The following is a 21,500-nucleotide window of genomic DNA, read 5'->3' on the forward strand; positions in this document are numbered from 1 at the left end:
TTTTTTTTTAATATTTTATTTTATTAGAAGTAAGTACAGTCATATGGCACCAAAGTGCCTAATATATATTTTCATAATACATTTTATGTACAACTTCTTTTTTTTTTTTTTGTTACACTGAAAAAAGATTAGAATAAGAAAAAGAAGTTAGATAGTAAAGGATAGAAAGATGTGAAATATATAGTGTGTGAAAAAAGAAAACGAGTAAATGAAAAAAGTTGAGAGAGAGAAGAGAGAGAAGAAAAGAAAAAAAGAGGAGATCATTATTTATAGTCTTGACCAACCCTCGTCCAGTCCTGAAACAGTTATTTTTACAATTGTGTTGCACCATATGATTCCAAAAAAACGACGAATGGAGACCAACTCGTTATGAATTGGTCTGATTTATCCATTAGGAGGAATCGCATTTCCTCAAGATGAGCGGTGTCCAACATACTTGCAATCCACATTTTAAGCGTTGGTATTGATGTACCCTTCCAAAATTTAAGAATTAATTTTTTGCTATTATTAAACCATAGTTAAGGAATAGATTTTGAGATGTGTTCAATTTATTCCATCTTCCATTACGCCAAATATAATCATTTCAGTATTAGGTTCCATTCTTGTCTTGAATAATTTTGTAAATATTTCAAAAATATCATTCCAAAATCTATAAAGTTTTATGCAGGAGACTAAGGAGTGTGTTATAGTTGCCTTTTGGGCTAGACATTTATCACAAGTGGCGGATATATTTGGATAAAATTTGTTCAATCTTGTTTTGAGTAATATAATCTATGTACAATTTTAAATTGAATTAAATTATGTCTTACATTAATTGAACATTTGTGAATATATATCAGGTATTTTTCCCATTTAACCTTCGTAATTTTTATCATTAGTTCCCGTTCCCACTCTTCTCTAAGTACCTCTGTCGATGGTAGGTCTATATTTAGAATACTATTATATAAATATGATATTAATTTTTGTGAGTCAGCTTCAATATTCATTGCCTCTTCCAATAAGTCAGGAGTTACTTTTTGATATCCTTGTATATATTTTTTCACGAAATCGCAAATCTGAAGATATTTAAATATTGGTTGTTTTTCAATTTAAATTTTAATTGTAATTGTTGGAATGATAGTAAGTTTCCCATTTCATACATATCCCCGATCCTTCTAATTCCGAGACTTTCCCATTGGTTATATGTCTTATCAATAAGAGATGGTTTAAATAAAGGGTTATTCGCTATTGGCATTAACAGTGATAGATTTCTTAATTTTAAAGATAATTTTATTTGTTTCCAAATTCTTATTGTACCATATATAATTGGGTTCTTCTTGTATATTGTGTTATTCAGTTTTTTTGGGGAGAAGAGGATCGTTCCTATATTACTAGGATGGCAATCCTCCTTCTCCATTTTTATCCATTCTGTCTGTTGGGTAGCACTATCCAACCAATAAATCATATTCTTAATATGCACTGCCCAGTAATAATACATAAAATTCGGAAGTGAAAGTCCCCCGACCTCTTTTGGTTTACATAAGTGTTTTTTTGTGATTCTATGTGATCTATAGTCCCAAATATAATTAGTAATATTAGAGTCTAATTTAAAAAAAAAGTATTTTGGTATATATACCGGTATAGATTGAAATAGGTATAGTAATTGTGGTAGGAAGATCATTTTTATTGCATTTATTCTACCTAATAATGATAAGGGAAGTGTTTTCCAAAATTTAATCAACGTATTAAGTTTATTTAATAAAGGCATGAAATTAGCATTGAATAATGCTTTATATTTTCTAGTAATCTGAATACCCAAATATTTAAATTTTTCTGTTGCGATTTTAAAGGGGAACTTCAGTAAGTGTGTAGGTTCTTGAGGTTTTAATGTCATGATTTCACTTTTATTCCAGTTTATTCTATATCCAGAAAAAGACCCAAATTCCTCTATTAAGTTTAACGAAGAAGGGTCTTGACCCCGAAATTTCACCCATCCTTTTTCTCCAAAGATGCTACGTGATATGCTGAGTTATTCCAGCACTTTGCGTCTTTCTTTAGAATGTTGCCTGATCCGCTGAGTTACTCCATTTGTGCCTATCTTTGGTTTGTCATAACTTGCCAAATCTACCCTAGTTCCTATTTTCAGCACTGCACCAAGGTTTCCTTGGTGCTAACATATTGCACAGGCCAACATACCCAAGATTTGGTTGTCCAACCTAATGGGAGTTCTGAGAGATCAGCGTGTGTGCCCCAGCTGAACAATCTCCCTCTCCAAGCCCTTCAATCCCACTTCCCTTACAATGAACACAGGGTGTTTGAAGGGTCCCAATATGAAACGTCACAGCCCATTCCTTGGACAGATGCTCCCTGACCAGCTTAGTTCCTCCAGCATTCTTATTTTGCTCCCTGTAAACACATCAAAACTAAACGTGGTACTGGAAATGTGGCCACCAATTTTCTCTGGCAGTGACCTGCAGACAATAAACTATCTAGCCAATGGCTTGAGATACAGGAGCTGCAAATGCTGAAATCTTGAGCACAACACAAAGTGCTGGATTAAATCAACCGTCTGAGAAGGGTCAGAAGCCTAATTTTCACCGCCCCTTTATTGACTCCCTGCCCTTGAATGCCTGAAACCGCTGAACAGTTTACTTTTTTTAAAGATGCAGTATGGAAACAGGCCCATTGAGTCCGCACTGACCAATGATCACCCATGCACTAGCTACATCCTACACACTAGTGACAATTTACAGAAGCCAATTAACCTACAAACCTGCAGGTTTTTGGCATATGGAAGGACACCAGAGCACCTGTAGAAAATACACGCGGTCACAGGGAGAACGTGCGTACTCCATACAGACAGCACCTGAGGTCAGGATCGAAACCGGGCCTCTGATGCTGTAAGGCAGAAACTCTACTGCTGCGCCACTGTGCTGCCCGTTGATTCAGGGGATGGGGAAGAGTGACATTACCTGTCTGACCAGTGCACTCACCTGCTCAGCAGACACATTGATGGAGGAATAACCTCATTCAGTTTGAACCAGATTTTTAATTTTATTCCCTTCCTCCACAGGGTGTGATGGGCTCGAGTTGTGAATACACCAACTACACGTGCGGCCAGGTGTTGTGCCGGAATGGCGGGTCTTGTTCCATGACCCACCAGGGCCCCAAGTGCACGTGTTTGAAGGGGTTCGGAGGCTCCGAGTGCCAACTGCCCACTTGTGCTGCCAGATCGTGCCACAACGGCGGCACCTGCCTGCCCACATCCTCGCCGCCGTTCTTCAGCTGCCGCTGTCCCTCCCCGTACCGCGGTCTGACCTGCGCCCTGCTGGAGCGGCAGAGCTGCCACTTGTCGCAGTGCAAGGAGAAGGCCGGGGACCGTATCTGCGACCAGAAATGCAACAGCCACGAGTGCGAGTGGGATGGCGGCGACTGCTCGCTTAACTTGAACCCCTGGGAGAACTGCACGGAGAGCCTGCAGTGCTGGAAGTTCTTCAACAACAATCAGTGTGACGAAGCCTGTAACACACCCGAGTGCCTGTTCGACAACTTCGCCTGTCGCTACAGTCACAAGTCCTGCAAGTACGTTCCACCAACTTTGTCACGGTTTCGAGCTCTCACCTTTTGCAAATGTTAAGTTGGAGTGTGCAGAAAGGAGGAAAGAAAGGAATTACACTTAGCTTATGGTCTCCTGGCATCACAAAGCACTTTAAAGTCACATGATATATGTTATGAATAGCCATAATATCATATACATACATAGATACATAGACAATAGGTGCAGGAGTAGGCCATTCAGCCCTTCGAGCCAGCACCGCCATTCAATGTGATCATGGCTGATCATCCACAATCAGTACCCCGTTCCTGCCTTCTCCCCATATCCCTTGATTTCGCTAGCCCTAAGAGCTCTATCTAACTCTCTTTTGAATATCATGATAGGATATTATGAATAGCCAATATAAAAATATCCCTTGCCGGTCATTCCTCCTCCTCCCTCCTCCCATCAGTCAGCAGATACAGAAGCCTGAAAGCACACACCATCAGATTCAGGCACAGCTTCCTCCCCTCTGTTTTCAGACTTCTGAACAGTTCTTCTATAAGCGAAGGTACAGTCCAACTCCCCTTTACCCCATTGCGGACAAGGAACTTTAATCTATGGAACTGACGCGCTGTAATGCTGAGAACTATATTCTGCACTCTGTATCTTCCCGTTTGCTCTACCTATTGTACTTGAGTTGTTTGTGATTGCTTTTATATATAGTATTGTCTGATCTGATTGGATTGCATGCAAAAACATAATGTGATAACCCTAAAGGATCCTGTTAAATCTTTCCTCTCACACCGTAAATCTGTGACTTCTAATTCTTGATTCCCCTACCCTGGTCAAAAAGTCTCCTGTATGCCAAGGAATAAAGACCCAGCCAGCCCAACCTCTCCCTATGACTCAGTCCTTAAATTCCGAGTAACATCTTCGTAAATCTTCTCTGGGACCCATAAATCTCTGATCAAGAGATAGATATTTTTAAAGTTGTGTAGTTGGAATATCTATTCTATTTATGAAAGAAGTGGTAAGTATCAGCAGGTGAGGGTGTTGTAAGGCTTGAGCTGCAGGGAATTGATTGTATAAGATGACCATTGCCTGTCTAATTTGCCCCTTTTGATGCTTGCAGCCCGTTGTACGAGAAGTACTGTGCTGATCATTACGGCGATGGCCGGTGTGACCAAGGCTGCAATACTGAGGAATGTGGCTGGGATGGGCTGGACTGCATGGAAGGTGCCCCTGAGAAGCTAGCCGAGGGGGTGCTGGTGTTGATAGTGCTCCTGCCCCCAGAGGAACTCCTCAAGGATTCTGTCAACTTCCTTCGGAAGCTGGGGTCCCTCCTGCATACCACCCTCCGGTTCAAAGAGGACTCCAACGGGGCACCAATGATCAAGCCTTACTACGGCCATGGGTCTAGAATGAAGCGTTTCATTAGGATGGTGAGAGAGCTCGGACAAGAAGTTATTGGGTAAGAACCTTCTCCCTCCTGATTGGAGACATGCTCTTGAATTGCTGCTTCGATGATTATCTGAATCGATTATTTCCACCTCTGGGTGGAATGAACAGGTGAATGCAAATGTTTTTTTTGCGGTTCCTCAAGAAAGAAAATCTGCCCTCTTTATCCGGTCTAGTCTGTGAGGTTCAAGGCCAGTTCCATGCTGGTCAGATAAGAATAAGTGCTGGCCTTGCCAGTGATATCGATATTGTATGAGAGAATTTAAAAAAGGCAACAGATGGAGTATTAAATGTCTTGACTTACTTAGCGACTAAAACACACAGACGAGGATACGAGACTGGGAAAATCAGAATAGGGCCCTTGAAAACAAATCTGGCAGGATTTTTGACGGTTCAGGTCAGGACCATTCTTCAGACTGACCCTTCTCAGCCTGACGAAGGGTCCAAACCTGAAACGTCTCACTTCATTTTCCACCAGAGATGCAGAGGTGCTGAGTTACTCCAGCATTTGTGTCTGTCTTTGGTGTAAACCATCATCTGCAGTTCCTCGTTTCTACACGATGGCTGGATTTATATTGCCCCCCCCCCCTCACACACACACACTAACCTTGAATGTCTTTTATTGTTATCCATGCAGTTCTGAAGTCTACTTGGAGATTGACAATAGGCAGTGCTTGCAAACATCTGAGGATTGTTTTCCATCGACGGACACCGCCGCTGCTTTCATCGCTGCCCAGTCCAGCGAGGGTAATCTGCCGTATCCAATCGAGTCTGTTAAAAGTAAGTGGTGTCTGAAACCTGGCAAGTTCCTAGCTCACACTGAACAGTGAGGCTGTGGCTCCAGAAACTTGTTGGCACTGCCCCATTACTGGGGAACATCACTGAATTTGCATTTTCCAAAATGGAAATTAAAATTAGCTAATTTGCATCTTCTTAATATTGTCATCCTTGTGCACATCCTCCCATGTGCACAAGATCACTCCGTTTGTGGAAGGAGATGGGTCCATTAGTTGTCGATAAAAGCTTGTTGATATTAACCACAGATGCTGGAGTCTTCGCATAAACCAAAATATTACCACTCCTCAGCCGACCATCACCATGCAACTTGCCAGAAAACCTGGCAAGTGAACATCACTGGGCTTCGTGGCAAAGTGGACTGACCCATAACCATCAATGATCTGCCTCCAGATTTCCATTGGAAGAAAGAAAGCAAGGACATGGCTGAACTGTGAGAAATGGTGACCAAGAATTGGATTAAATCAAATGCCATGAGGAAAACATAGATAGTTTAGTTTATTGTCAAGTGTACCGAAGTACAGTGAAAAACTTTATTTTTATTTAAGTTGCATACGGTTGTTATTGGGTGGATTCTAAATCTAAAATATTTTTTTTTCTTTGCCATTCCCTTTGTCAAATGTAAGATTTGAACTGGTATTTGTTTGTTTTTTCACCTCAGGTCAACGTGATGAACCGAGCAACCCGGGCCAGCTCAGTCTCCTATACCTGTTGATGGTTGCAATGGGGATCATCATCCTCATTCTCATCCTGGGTGTTGTAGCAGCCAAGCACAAGCGCAAACTGGGCCCACTCTGGTTCCCCGAGGGCTTTACGCTGAAGAAGGTCGGCAATCGGAAGCGGCGAGAACCTGTTGGGCAGGATGCAGTGGGAATGAAGTACGTGTCACTGCTGTTGTTAGTGGTGCTCAGTGTGAGACTGTGATAATGTTGCATTGATGGATTTCATTGATTCTATTGATCATGGCATGGATTTGTCTCTGCTGTTGGAAAGTCTGGCACTTATGCAAGTGGCAACTAATTCAGGGAGTCTACATGAACATAGAAATCTCAAAAGTACAAAACTAACTCTTCTGACTGCCTCCCCGCAATGCCCCCACCACCAGGGATCTACACAGAGTCCCTCCTTTCATCCCCATCTTCAATAAGACTAGGACATATTTTATTAGATGAGAACACAGAGGAATTGAAAACAAAAAGAGTTGAAGTATAGATCGCTGGTGATGTCGTTGTTGAGCCGGGCTGGCTGTGCAGTGCTTGGCAGTGTTGTTGACTGACTGAGTTCCTGATGTGTTCTGCTCGTGATCATGTTCCGATCTGAGGTGTGGCAGTGCCTGTTACACCACGCTGACATGATAGCTTTTTATAGGAGTATATTATTTGTGCCCATTGCAGGGTAGTAGCTATGAAAGCTTAACAAAACCGTTAAAGACGGGTTTGCTGATAACATTATGTTGTGTGCCTGGCCAGCCTCTGTCAGGGTGTCGTTTGACTTGCTTGAGAACCTGTCATTTGAGCCCACCTGGTCTTGGCAGTCAATTTTTGACTATGAACGACTGTGTTCTCCCTACTTCAGGAGAGGGTTTAATTCACTGGCCACCAGTCAGAATAAGCTCAAACAGAACATGAATGTATTTGGAGATAGACTTGACTAATCATGACTACTGCTCCTCTAATCTACCCCTATCATCAAATCAAATCTAATGCAAAAAGTTTTTGTTTTTTCTTAGGAATCTATCAAGGCAAGTGCCTGATGTCACCATTGGTGATGACAGCCAGAATGAGCAGTGGATGGAGGAAGGCGGGCCAGACGCAAAGAAAGTGAAGGTGGGTTTGCAAAGTCAATGGGTACACTGACTATCATTCGGGAACCCAGTGGTGCAGCAGTTTAAGCACCTTGTTGGATGGAAGTAATAGAGGCGTGGAAGTATCCGTGCCAGACGAGAATTTGGGCCACTTTTGTTGGAGTCTGGAGATCCACTAAAGACTATCCAAGTCCATGGCTTCCTCCTGCACACATTTTCACATACTGGTGGGATTATTTGGATGTTAGTTTAGTTTATTGCCATGTGTACAGTGTAAAGCTTTTGTTGCATGCTAACCAGTCAGCGGAAAAACAATACCTGATTATAATGGAACCATCCACAGTGTGCAGATTTGTGATAAAGCGAATAACGTTAATAACGTTTAGTGCAAGGTAAAGTCCAGTAAAGTCTGATCAAAGGTGGTCCGAGGGTCTCCAATGAGGTAGATGGTAGCTCAGAATTGCTCTCTAGTTGTTGGTAGGATGGTTCAGTTGCCTGATAACAGCTGGGAAGAAACTGTCCCTGAATCTGGAGGTGTGGAATGGAAGTAGTGATAATCCAAAACCAATGATCATGTAATGTGTGCCATGTGGTAATACTTGCCACAGCAGCAGTCACTTGAGGTCTGGCTCATGTGATTAAATCACACATGGTCTTATGTCTGTTGTATGATAATCGCCACTCAACATGTAACCTAACGTATCCAGTCCCCATCTGCCATTAACCAGGCGCAGTGTAGCAACTCTTTGATTGCAAAATTGTCTCCATTCTCCAACAAAGGTTGAAATTGCCAACTGAATTCAGTTGTTTTCACCGAGTCCGGGCCAACCAATGATCACTAGTTCTATCCTACACAATAAGGACTATTTTCAGACGTCAATTAACTTACAAACCTGCAAATCTCTGCAATGCTGGAGGAAACCGGAGCACCCGGCAAAAACCCAAGCGATCACAGGGCGGGCGTACAAACTCCACACAAACAGCACCCATAGTCAGGACTGAACCTGGGTTTCTGCCATTGTAAGGCACTAACCCTACTGTTGCGCCACTTTGTCGTCCCACTGTTGCTTTGCTTTACCTCTCTCTCCTTGATCAAATCAGTTTATGGTTTACCATTTACATGGAATTCTCAAAACGATTACCAGACTTTTGGCCCAATGTTTGACCTGTTGAGAATGCTACACAGGAGTATCAGCCACCATTTCCCATACCAGCTTGTCCTATTTCTTTACACCTTCTGAACTTCTTCCACTTTATCTCAACTGGGTGATATTCTGCAGATGTTCTTCATGGATAATACTCTGCATCTGCAATATCTCCCGGCCATAGTGCTCCTGGTTATACAGAGAGGTCTGTTTGTGTGTTGATAGGGGTCTGCTCCTGTTTGTGCCAGAGGTTGAGAGAGTGGGGGATGTTGGGTAAGAGATCTGCTGTTGCGTTGATAGCAACTTCACTTTGTTCTTCACAGACTGAAGATCAAGCTCTGCTCTCGGAGAATAAAGACCAGGTTGACCATCGGCCATGGACACAGCAGCATCTTGTGGCTGCCGATGTCCGTTTAACACCATCCCTGGCCCTGACACCACCCCAAGGAGAACAGGATGCCCACTGCATGGACGTTAATGTGAGAGGTCCAGGTATGAATAGAAACACTCATAAACACTGTGGCAATGATTTGCATTTGTGCTTCAAGATTTATGGTTTAAATTCTAATATTTCCCGTTGCTATTGCAAGGAAATTGATAATTAACTTTGTGGATGAGCATTTGCCTCCGGCTAGGTTCCAAACAAACTGGGAATGAGCAACTAGGAAGGTCAAAATCTGCAGACCTGACTTTCCGCAACATTATGCTGTGAGATTTCTAGTGAGCTGTATGTTTGTGATTTTCAGCCTGAGATGTCAGAAAACATAGAAACATAGAAACATAGAAATTAGGTGCAGGAGTAGGCCATTCGGCCCTTCGAGCCTGCACCGCCATTCAATATGATCATGGCTGATCATCCAACTCAGTATCCCGTACCTGCCTTCTCTCCATACCCTCTGATCCCCTTAGCCACAAGGGCCACATCTAACTCCCTCTTAAATATAGCCAATGAACTGGCCTCGACTACCCTCTGTGGCAGGGAGTTCCAGAGATTCACCACTCTCGTGTGTGAAAAAAGTTCTTCTCATCTCGGTTTAAAGGATTTCCCCCTTATCCTTAAGCTGTGACCCCTTGTCCTGGACTTCCCCAACATCGGGAAGCAATCTTCCTGCATCTAGCCTGTCCAACCCCTTAAGAATTTTGTAAGTTTCTATAAGATCCCCTCTCATCTCCTAAATTCTAGAGAGTATAAACCAAGTCTATCCAGTCTTTCTTCATAAGACAGTCCTGACATCCCAGGAATCAGTCTGGTGAACCTTCTCTGCACTCCCTCTATGGCAATAATGTCCTTCCTCAGATTTGGAGACCAAACTGTACACAATACTCCAGGTGTGGTCTCACCAAGACCCTGTACAACCTGCAGTAGAACCTCCCTGTTCCTATACTCAAATCCTTTTGCTATGAAAGCTAACATACCATTCGCTTTCTTCACTGCCTGCTGCACCTGCATGCTCACTTTCAATGACTGGTGTACCATGACACCCAGGTCTCGCTGCATCTCCCCTTTTCCTAGTCGGGCACCATTTAGAAAACAAACTGTAAATCTTCATGCAGTCCTTGGGTTTAGAAATAAAAATAAGACATGGTATTTATTTCAAGAAGAAGATGACTCGCAAACTGAGAGGTTGCTGTTGAATACTATGTGCAGAAGAAAGTAGGTGCATGGAGGAATTGTGGAACAAAATGGATACACGCATCAGGAAAGGTTGGCTCTTTGGAAAAAGAGGACCTGAAGCCATTAAAATTATGAGGAGCCTTCAGAAAAATTGATGGAGAGATTTTTCTGCTTATAGACGAGTCAAAAAGCAGGAAGCCATGAATATCAGATGTTCACTCATATCCGACAGACACCATTGTGCAGATGCCGAGAAGTGTGTTCAGCTCTTGCTGAACAACTTCTAATCTTGTGTGTGGACTCGATAAGAAGAAGAAGACTCATATCCGAAACATCCTTAGGATGTGGGACTTAATACTACATGTTTTATGTGAGGTGATTCTGAGAGAAGAGCTTGAGGGGAAACTGGGTTTGTCCCTATTGAAGACAATGGTGAAGGATGTGATGTCAGGTTTGGATGAAGAAGATCAGAGATCAGCTCACATGGAAAATAAACTTGAATTAAATGACCTGTTTTTTGCCTTGTGGTTGTGTTTATCCTTTTGAATGTCCATCAGTCCTCCAGTTGATATTGGCTGTTGTTTTGGTTGCAGATGGCTTTACACCTCTTATGTTGGCCTCGCTGCGGGGTGGTGGTCTGGACACTGGAATCGAGTTGGAGGAAGAAACTGAGGACTCGTCGGCCAATGCCATCACTGACCTCATCTATCAGGGTGCCAGCCTCCATTCCCAGACTGACCGGACCGGGGAGACATCACTCCACCTGGCAGCACGCTATGCTCGGGCGGATGCGGCCAAGTGCCTCCTTGATGCAGGAGCGGATGCCAATGCCCAGGACAACATGGGTCGGTCACCTCTCCATGCGGCCGTTGCAGCGGATGCTCAAGGGGTGTTTCAGGTGAAGATAGACACAAAAAGCTGGAGTAGCTCAGTTGGACAGGCAGCATCTCCGTAGAGAAGGAATGGGTGACATTTCGGGTCGAGCCCTTTCAGACTGGTTGGGGATAAGGGAAACGAGAGATATAGACAATGATGTAGAGAGATAAAGAATAATGAAAGATATGCAAAAATGTAACGATAAAGGAAACAGGCAATTGTTAGCTGTTTGTTGGGTGAAAAAAAGCTATTGCGACTTGGGTGGAGTAGGGATAGAGAGGGAATGCCAATGCTACCTGAAGTTGGATAAATCAATATTCATACCACTGGTCTGTAAGCTGCCCGAGCGAAATACGAGATGCTGTTCATGGGCACTCCAATAGTGAAAGACCTTGATAGAGTGTGGAGAGAATGTTTCCACTAGTGGGAGAGTCTAGGACCAGAGGTCATAGCCTCAGAATAAAAGGACGTACCTTTAGAAAGAAGGTGGGGAGGAATTTCTTGGTGAATCTGTGGAATTCATTGCCACAGAAGGCTGTGGAGGCTGTCGATGGATATTTTTAAGGCAGAGATTGACAGATTCATGATTAGTACGGGTGTCAGAGGTTATGGATGGCAGAAGAATGGGATTGAGAGGGAAAGATAGATCAGCCATGATTGAATGGTGGAGTATACTTGATGGGCCGAATGGCCTAATTCTGCTCCTAGAATTTATGAACTATGAACCTGTTGCCAGGGAGTTGATGTGATGGACACAAGACAAAATAAGAACAGTTAAACTGGTGTTAAGGAGAGAAAGTCCTGTTCCTGAATGATGTAAAGGTGAAACCTCTGATCAGAATTGGTTTACATTTGTTATTCTTTTTCCCCTCACTGTTGCGAATATTCCAGTTGCTGAATGTCCCAGTTATTCTGCTAACAGCCAAATATTTCTTGTTTTGCTTTTTAAAATTCGCAGCAGTCTTGACTTCAGATTTCCTGTGAATTGCAGATGCACACTTGGGAATGTTAAGGCCAATATTAAATCCAAGTAAATGATGAAGGCATAGAAAAGTGCATCTACCGTATTGCCCAACTTAACATCTAACTTTGATTTTGATAAATTGTTACGTTTTTATTTGTACAAATTACACATCTTTGCGAGAATGCAACTATGGAAATGTTTTTGCATTATAACATGATTTTTTTAAACGTAAAAAATGTGGTGTCAGACAATGCGTATTTTATTAAAATACTGACATGAATAAATATAGCAGCATAATTAGTGGTTCCAGATGTTGCTAGAGTTTACTTTTTGAGAGTAAATTTAAAATCGATATTAATGACACAAATTGGTCGGTGTTGATATCTGTAGTGGTGAGATGGGTTGATAGCTCGATGGGAGGAGAGTATGTGATGGGACAGGAGCGAGAGAAGGGTGTACTAGCTGTTGAAGTGATGAGCTGCTCTCTCTCTTGATCTAGATTCTTATTCGGAACAGAGCCACAGACCTGGATTGCCGAATGAACGACGGGACCACTCCTCTGATCCTCGCTGCACGCCTTGCTGTTGAGGGCATGGTGGTTGAGCTGATTAATTGCCATGCCGATGTTAATGCTGTGGATGATCATGGTAAGAGGAACATGGGATTTAAAGAGAGAGATTTAGGCAGCACCTTTCATGAGCTCAGTTTGCGCCAACCCACAGTTTACATAGAAACATGGAGAATGGGTGCAGGAGTAGGCCATTCGGCCCTTCGGGCCAGCACCGCCATTCAATATGATCATGGCTGATCATCTAAAATCAGTACCCCGTTCCTGCTTTCTCCCCACATCCCTTGATTCTGTTAACCCTAAGAGCTATATCTAACTCTCTCTCAAACTGCTTCTTGAAGGGTACTATACACACCAGCCATCTTGTATACTGTGATGAAGTAAATAGCCAATTAATGGTTACTATTACTAATTGAGGGTACAATAGCTAGGGGGAAATCAACAACACAAACAGAGACCTGCAGATGCTGGTTTACTAAAAAAAAAAGACACACGGTGCTAGAATAACTCAGCGGGTCAGGCAGCATCACTGGAAAACATGGATAGGTGACATTTTGGGTCAACTGTACTTGGAATGGAATGGGTTACTTTATTGTCACATGTGACTAGGCACAGTGAGATTCCTTGCTTGCATACCCAATGTATACAAATAGCAGCCACCTCTGGTGCTGACAAAGTTACAAAGTACAGTGGCGCAGCGGTAGAGTTGCAGCCTTACAGTGAATACAACGCCGGAGACCCGGGTTCGATCCTGACTACTGGTGCTGTCTGTACGGAGTTTGTATGTTCTCCCCATGACCTGCGTGGGTTTTCTCCGAGATCTTCAGTTTCCTCTCACACTCCAAAGACGTACAGCTTTGTTGGTTAATTGACTTGGTAAATGTAAAAAATTGGCCCTGATGTGTGTAGGATAGTGTGTAGTGTGCGGGTATCTCTGGTCGGCTCGGTCCCGGTGGGCCAAAGGGCCTGTTTCCGCACTGTATCTCTAAACTAAACTAAACTAAACTAAAGTATGTTGACCGGAGGAACGATAATGTATTAATGCGGGCCACTGAAAATATAATAAATGTGATAGATGCAATTGGCGTGAAGGAACACACAATAGAAATGTTTCTTGTGAAGTAGGGTGATAGTGGATTCCACAGGAAAATGTTCTAATCCGGGTTAATAAAATATCTCACTCCTGTTCCACACTGCAAGCTTAAGGTAGGTTCATATTTGGCAATATTCTCTGGATGGAATGATTATCTTTAACACATGCTTTGTTGTCCTATCAGGTAAATCGGCACTTCACTGGGCAGCAGCTGTTAACAATGTGGATGCAACCCGGGCCCTGCTGAAGAATGGAGCCAACAAGGACATGCAGGACAATAAGGTAAAGTGTCTTGCAGTATAGACAACACATCCCCATACTGGAGTGCTGCAGGTTCCTAATGTGTCATTCACTGCCAGTTAATCCCACACACCTTGTTACCTATCCTTCTATGACTGAAACGCTTTTTTTGCAATTTCCCATCAGTCTGAAGCTTGGCCCGTCCAACCCCCCACCCCATTATCATGGCATTTCTCATATGCGTTACCCCCCAATATCTCTCTCATTACTTCCCTGCCTCTGTTTTCCCCCCCACGCCATACCTTACTACCAAAGCGATGTTGGCAGGGTTGAATGTGAAGTAGAAAGCTGAGAGAAAGGAAGCCACAGCTCTCCCTCCCCAAAATTCTTTCTAAAGAACCGAATATCACCGTAACTTTCCAATTGTTGTGAGGGTGATGGAAGTCTCTAGGTATCCTCCAGTCTTACCTAGACTTTTGGATAGGGCTCCACTGAAGACTCGAGAAATGAAAATAATTGATTTGTTTTGAGCTAAGGATGTTAAAGATTTAAGACCCAGGCAAGTAGATGGAGAAAAAAAGTCACAAACTAAAGTGAGTGAGCAACTACATGGCAGAGGGAGAACGTGACAATGAGATTCTCCATCTTGATATAAAATATTGGAAAGTCTGAGAGATTGAGTAATGTTGATGTCCAAAGGGACATGGGAGTCCTTTACACACAAATCACCAAAAGCTAACATATAGGAGTAGCAGGCAGTGAGGAATGCCATGGACACATTGGCCTATATTGTAAGAGGATTTGAGAAATGACATACTACAATTATATGGGGCTCTGGTGACATGAGTATTGTGTACAATTTTGGTCTCCTTGCCTGATGAAGGACATACCTCCTATAGACAGAGGATGTTTCACCCCACTTACATAAGACAAGCCTGGTTAAAAATTAAGTTTCACTTGCTTTACTTGTACGAGCCTATCGTTACTCTATCTGTAAACTCTTGTTCATTTTGCAGGAGGAGACAGCCTTGTTTCTTGCTGCACGGGAAGGCAGCTTCGAGGCCACCAAGATTCTACTGGACCACTATTCCAACCGTGATATCACCGACCACATGGACAGACTCCCCCGGGACATCGCTCATGAGCGAATGCACCATGACATTGTGCAGCTGTTGGATGAGTACAACCTGGTCCGTAGTCCGCAGGGCATGGGGGGACCCATGATGGGACCCACCATGTCCCCCGCCACCTGCCTGACAGGCTGCTCCAGCCTCAAGCTAACCCCCATGGGCAAGAAGGCAAGAAAACCCAGCACAAAGAGCCTGGCTCCAGGCAGTGCTAAAGACTCCAAGGAGGCAAAAGCCAGGCGGCGGAAAAGATCCATCGGCAGTGGTAAAGAGACCCTTGTGGAGAGCTCAGTGGCTTTGTCGCCAGTCGAATCACTAGAATCTCCACACACCTTCTTGTCCACCACATCTCCACCTCTACTAAATTCAGGGGTGCACCAGCAAACACCAGTAGCATCTCTGCACCCTTCCATTTCACTACAGGGTCAACTGGCAATGTCCTTCTCAAACCTCAGTGAAATGAAAGGTATCAACGTGGGCTCCAACTCGGTCCTGAGTCAAGTCCTCCCCTCCATGTCGCATCCTTCCATTGCTGGGCAAAGCTCCAACTTGGGGTTGTCTTTGGGCCGGGTCGGTCACATGAACATGCAACAAGACTGGATGAATCGAATGGGAATCGCCACCTCCCAGTACAGTCCACTGCTGGGTATCCTGCACCAGGTCTCCAGTTCATACCCCACAATCCATCAACAGAACGGTGTGCTGCAGCCAAACGTGCCTGCCATGCACATGACCATGGTCAGGGAGCAGCTGCCCCAGCTGCTGGCATACCAGTCGATGAATAGTGGCACGTCGCAACCAGCAAGGCAGCAGAACTCGCAAGTAACACAGCAGCAAGGGCAAACTTACTGCAGCTCCATGACACCAGTCCCTGTTGGCAACATGCACCAAATGTCGGACATCATCCGGCTGCCAAATGGTCAAATGAACAACTCCATGCTGCCCGCGAGCCAAGAGGCTCAGGCCTCACAAGCCACCCTGCCAGCTTATCACAAGCTACCGAGTTCAGTGCAGATCGACAAGTTCCCCACCCCTCCATCTCAGCACAGCTATGTCTCGGCGACGGATAATACCCCGAACCACAACATCCACCTCCAGAGTGAGCACCCGTACTTAACGCCCTCCCCTGAGTCGCCCGATCAGTGGTCCAGCTCCTCTCCGCATTCTACGTCCGACTGGTCAGACATTACGCCCAGCCCAGCCCCGATCGGGCAACGCCAGCTCGTCTCGCACATGCCAGAGCAGCAAAGGAGCAACATGCAAGTGTTTGCCTGAACACAGTGGAACCGAGCTGAGGAGGAGAGATGTCTGACAGCCTGAAATGAAGGAAGAAGAATTCCTTGAATGTCTGCCGGGAGATTTCCCATCACCGTTGCGGTGGGAGGATGGGGTGGGTGGCAGAAGAATGAAATGGAGAAACTGTTCCTATTAACTGCAAGATCAGCTCCCTTGGACTTCAGAGACCTGACATGATGTTATGCTTTTGGGTGTTTTATTTATTTTAATCACTGCCTGTTTCCATGTCTGTGTGGCTCAAGTTTTTTTTTTTTAAACTCCCTTTCAGCAACATGGCCCAGTGAAAACAAGCTTGGCTTGCATGGTTGTCAGCATCTCCCTCCATGGTATCCTTCTCGCATATAGAGGGCACACCATGTTGAAGTTGGCACTTGTTTGCAGACTATTTGACAGCAACACCAGGTCTTGGTAACACACCTTGGGAATCAAGTCATTGAAGAAAATGCAACGCTGCACAGTTTTTTGTTTTGTATTCGGGGCTGGGGGTGGGAAGAGGTAGGGTAGATGATGTAATCCAGTAGTTCAGACTCTCATCCATTGCTCGCTGTTGCTTATTTGTGGCACTGTATTGTGGATATAGTGCCTTCACATGAACTTGTACCAATGACTTATTTAACCAGCAACAGCCTAGCAAAGGGGTAGGCAAGTGGGATAGCTGAGCATTGTTACTATGCTTTTATATTAATTTTTTAAGTCGGTTAGGCATAAATTTTTTAATCGTTCCTTTGTCATGCATGTCTTGTGAAGTATAACATTTTTAGGGAATCTATTACACAGATTCACCAACAGATTTTTTTTTCTAGTTTCATTTGAAGAAGCAAACTTAAAACTTGATGTTTTCTCTGATACCTGCTACAATTTAGTCTCGGGAGCACTTCCTCAGAAAACATATTATTTAAAAAAAACTCTTCCACCCATGTAATTGTCTTCAGCTGCCCTTGATTGTGCAGTAATTTGCAAACAAGAATGTAATGACAAGAACTCATGGTGAAACAAGCTTCTTTGAATATTTCGAGTGTCCTTGTGCAATGGTTTGGTATGAACGATTTTTCCTGATTTGATCATTGTTGTTCTCGAGACAGTCATCTGCAAGAACTGGTACTTAGCAAGAGTATGGGATTCAGATATGTCGATCTGCTACAGTCCAGTGAAAGCCCTATGAAAAATAGAGTGTCTGGGACGATTAATTCCTTTAATGTGACTATGATCCAATCTAGATTCTTGTATCTCTGTTACGATATATCAGGGATAGTTAGAATGCATTTATCGAGTTGGAAGCTTGAGTGAAGTAACAAATGGTGTATGACATTAAGACTTTTTCACTGAAGCAATAAGAAATTATGTCACTGGCAATCCAGTGTCCACCGTCTAAAAGTTGATGATTCAGACCTTTTCTTGGGGACAATTTATCTCAGTTTGGCCACCCAGTCTGCATAAGGAACTTGCCTCAGTTTAATTTGTGAGACCGAGTCCATTCAGGAAGATTTTCCCAGCTGCTGACATTGTGTCAAGTTCATCTCCAGTCAGGCGAGGTTGCACATCTGGCAGTCAGCCTGATGTTACGCTTGTTTCAAAAGTGCATCAACGTGCCAAGAGGTTTGAGTAAAGCCACAGTTTGCAGAAGGGCAGAGACCAAACTGAACATTCTCTACGTTTTGCCCTGAGCTGGGCCTTGGGTGACATGGATCAGTTCATATATCCATCACCTTTTCTTCCTGAAGCTCTTTGTTGCACAAATCTTGCCAATTTCTGAGTCTGAAATAATTTCTTTTTGTGTTTGAACCACTTCTAACTTTTTCCTCAAAAATTTGAACTTTATGCTACGATGAAGAAACACGGTGTTAAATTGAAAGTTCCCACGTGAAGAATTCAGTCTTGGGAATTGCAACTTTTCACTGTATTTATGAAACACAAAGAAATATTTAAAAGCCGTTAATTTTACAGGTACTTGGATTCTTCTGTTGGTGATCGAGGGATTTAAAGTATGAATCTTGTCTCATGGGCTTGTTCTTCTACTGCGTAAGATGTTCAGAGACTGCTTTATCGTTGGTTAAGTTCCAGCTGTACCTTGGAGTTTTTGATTTCTTTCTTCATTTATATCCACAATGTATATTATTTTTTGAGAAAAAAAGTTAGGGTTCTGTATTTCCTGTGAAATGTATGTAGAAGAAACCATTTAAATTTAGACAAAAACAAATAATTGAAAGGAACTTTGAAAGAAAGCAGAGGGTATCTATCAAATATATCTCACCCATTGGTCTGTGAATTGTTTGTGATCGATCATAACTGGATCAAAGAGCGTATACTGTTGATAAGAGGATAGTAAATGCAGGCCTTTGGGACTTGCCTCCCAAACACAGCACCTGAAACGGATCATGAAGGAATTTGTTGAATAACATGAAAATCAGCAAGGCAACTTTCCGATTCCATTCAAATAATGTTTTAGCATTAATAGACATTTCTATTTTTAGCTTATTGACCTGGATTGTAAATTCTCAAAATTACCAGCTTGTTATCCTCGTCCTTTTCCATCATAACCCCATCCCAACATAATAACACAGCCTTTGATGTTTTGGTGTCAACTCAGCCAGATGTTTGTGAATAAAGTGGCCGATATAAATCTCTGACGGTCACCCCCTACTCTAATTGCAAAAAAGACAATTGTTGGAAACTTAAAATGACACCAGGAATGCAGGTTGATCCTGGAATAGAGTGGTTGGAATAGTGTTATAATTTGGGATTTTTAATTTGTGTCTTTAATTGCACTTTCCAAAAGTGATTTGTAAGTCTGAAAAATCAGAATCTTTCACTTAGTTTTTGCAAATATATCAAAGCCCATATAGATAAATGAATCTAGCTTGCAGCAACTTTAATGGATTTTATAATTGATCAGTTGAACAGTTTGTAATACTGTACCAAACCAACCTTGTGACATGTTTGACATGTTTTATAAGTACAACTTTGCCTAAGTAATTTATAATGAATCTTTAAAGTTTATTTAAAGGTCATTCACACTCTCCATCCCTCTAGTACAGATGCTTTCACCCCTCAATGCAATGTTGCACTTTAAATCTGCGAGCTAAATTCTGAGCTCTTCGATTTGAACAACCATCAGAAGCCTAAATAGGAAACAACCGAGAAAGATTCCCACCTGATTTCTATCATCCAATCCTTCAAAAATGCCAATCAAAGGAATCGCATTGTCTTGATTTTGCAATTGTCTTCCCAACAGATTTTACTTTTCAAGATTAGACAAATTCCAAGTTAATGTACCGGTAAAGAGAAAACTCATTAAAAAAAATAAACATTTCACCAGGGCATTTTCATTCTTGACTGAGTTCATGTGTTTGTAGTCACAGTGCATAATCCTTTTTGTTTGTCCAGTGCATTTCGAACTTGCCCCAATGTCCCGCCCTTCAGCACGAATATTTCTTCCCATCATTAAGTGTGAAATAAATCTCCAAAATCTCAAACTCCTGGTCTTTTCCCAAAGCAAGCTAGAAATGTAGATGCCTGGGTGCTATAGATGGATGTCATGCAGACTATCACATGACAATAACCCATGTGTGCAACACGCACTCAACTACATTGAAACTACAGAACCAATGGCCTGGGAATCACAAGCCTGATGAATTAATGTAAATAAGCTAACTTTGTATGACATTGTATCTTTTAAATGTATATGTACTAAAAAAAATGCTTATTCATATTAGATGAACTATTGAATGCATTGAACTAGTGGATGAAATACTATTTTTTAACTTTTACACTTAAAAGCTTTTCAAGAAAAAGTTTTCAAATGGATTTTTACATAAGTATTTTTGAAGATTGTGATTTATACATGAAGTACAAAATGTAACATGATAAATGTTTAAAATGTATATTCATCTGTCTTTGTGTGGAAATTAATCTGCCCATTTGTCTGCATACAGAAGTACACATTGAAACCATGGATTGGTATTAAAGAACAAAGCTGGTTCACTGTCCTTTGAAGAATTTAATAATGAAACATAGCTATATTGTGTCGGAAGGTACTGCAGACGCTGGTTTAAACCGAAGATAGATAAAAAATACTAGAGTAACTCAGCAAGACAGGCAGCATCTGTGGAGAAAAGGAATGGGTTCTGATGAAGGATCTTGACCTGAAATGTCAGTGATTTTGCTTGAGACTCTTCAGATTGATGAAGGGTCCTGACCCGAAACATCATCTGTCCATTTCCCTCCACGGAGGTTGCCTGACCCACTGACTTCCTCCAGCACTTTGTTTTTTGCTCAAAATTCCAGAATCTGAAATCTCTTTTCTTTGTTCAATTCTCAAATTAGTCTTTTTTTTATCAGCACAATCCTTTCCATTGTCATAATCTACTTTGTACAAAAAGTGAATATTAAAATGTGTATTCAAGGCGGATTTTTCTCTCGTTGCCATTTCTGTGCTATATCTCTCCCTATGTCCTTTAAGACATGGTCCTACTTGAGAGATGGAACTAGAAATTGTTGGTGTTTCATTAATGTTTGTGCTTCTTGGATGTCAAGCCCACTGGACGATAGTCATTAAGGCATAAGATTTTGCTTTCCTTTGGGTGAAAGTCTTCTTCATGAAGCAGGTGGGTACCTCAGAACGGAGTATGGAGAGATTAAAGATATCTGTGAACACACCTGCTAGTTGATCTGAGCAGGTCCTAATGCCCCTGTGCCACTTAGGAAACCTGAACGGAAACCTCTGGTGACCTTGCCCGCGACCCAAGGTTTCCATGAAGTTGCCGGAGGTTTTGATCATTCGCCTGGAAAGCCTCGACCTGGATCGACCGAAGCGTGAGCTGCATCTACCGACCAAAGATCCTATAGGATCTTTGCTGCCGACCGCACACGCGCACACACATCGCGAAGGTGGGGGCCATGGAGAGGGGAGGAGCGCTGTCTGCACGATGAAGAGGAAGGTAAACGGCTGCCACAGAGCACGATAAGTCCTTTAGAGAGAGGGGGGGGGGGGGGGGGGAGAGAA

General features: G+C 42.8%; 1 protein-coding gene across 1 annotated transcript in view; it reads left to right on the top strand.

Moving 5' to 3' along the window:
• The window catches only part of LOC116977693 (neurogenic locus notch homolog protein 2-like), a 168,446-nt gene extending 147,540 nt beyond the window's left edge, over positions 1 to 20,906 (top strand). The window contains exons 25-34 of the mRNA XM_033028368.1: positions 3,053 to 3,561; positions 4,650 to 4,988; positions 5,613 to 5,755; positions 6,432 to 6,648; positions 7,500 to 7,596; positions 9,043 to 9,211; positions 10,928 to 11,232; positions 12,674 to 12,821; positions 14,020 to 14,117; positions 15,092 to 20,906. Coding sequence (XP_032884259.1) covers positions 3,053 to 3,561; positions 4,650 to 4,988; positions 5,613 to 5,755; positions 6,432 to 6,648; positions 7,500 to 7,596; positions 9,043 to 9,211; positions 10,928 to 11,232; positions 12,674 to 12,821; positions 14,020 to 14,117; positions 15,092 to 16,477 — 3,411 coding nt within the window. The 3' untranslated portion in view covers positions 16,478 to 20,906. The remainder of the gene's footprint in view (positions 1 to 3,052; positions 3,562 to 4,649; positions 4,989 to 5,612; positions 5,756 to 6,431; positions 6,649 to 7,499; positions 7,597 to 9,042; positions 9,212 to 10,927; positions 11,233 to 12,673; positions 12,822 to 14,019; positions 14,118 to 15,091) is intronic.
• Positions 20,907 to 21,500: the final 594 nt, after the last annotated feature.

The sequence above is a fragment of the Amblyraja radiata genome, chromosome 10 (assembly GCF_010909765.2).
Source record: "Amblyraja radiata isolate CabotCenter1 chromosome 10, sAmbRad1.1.pri, whole genome shotgun sequence".
Taxonomy (NCBI): Eukaryota; Metazoa; Chordata; class Chondrichthyes; order Rajiformes; family Rajidae; genus Amblyraja; species Amblyraja radiata.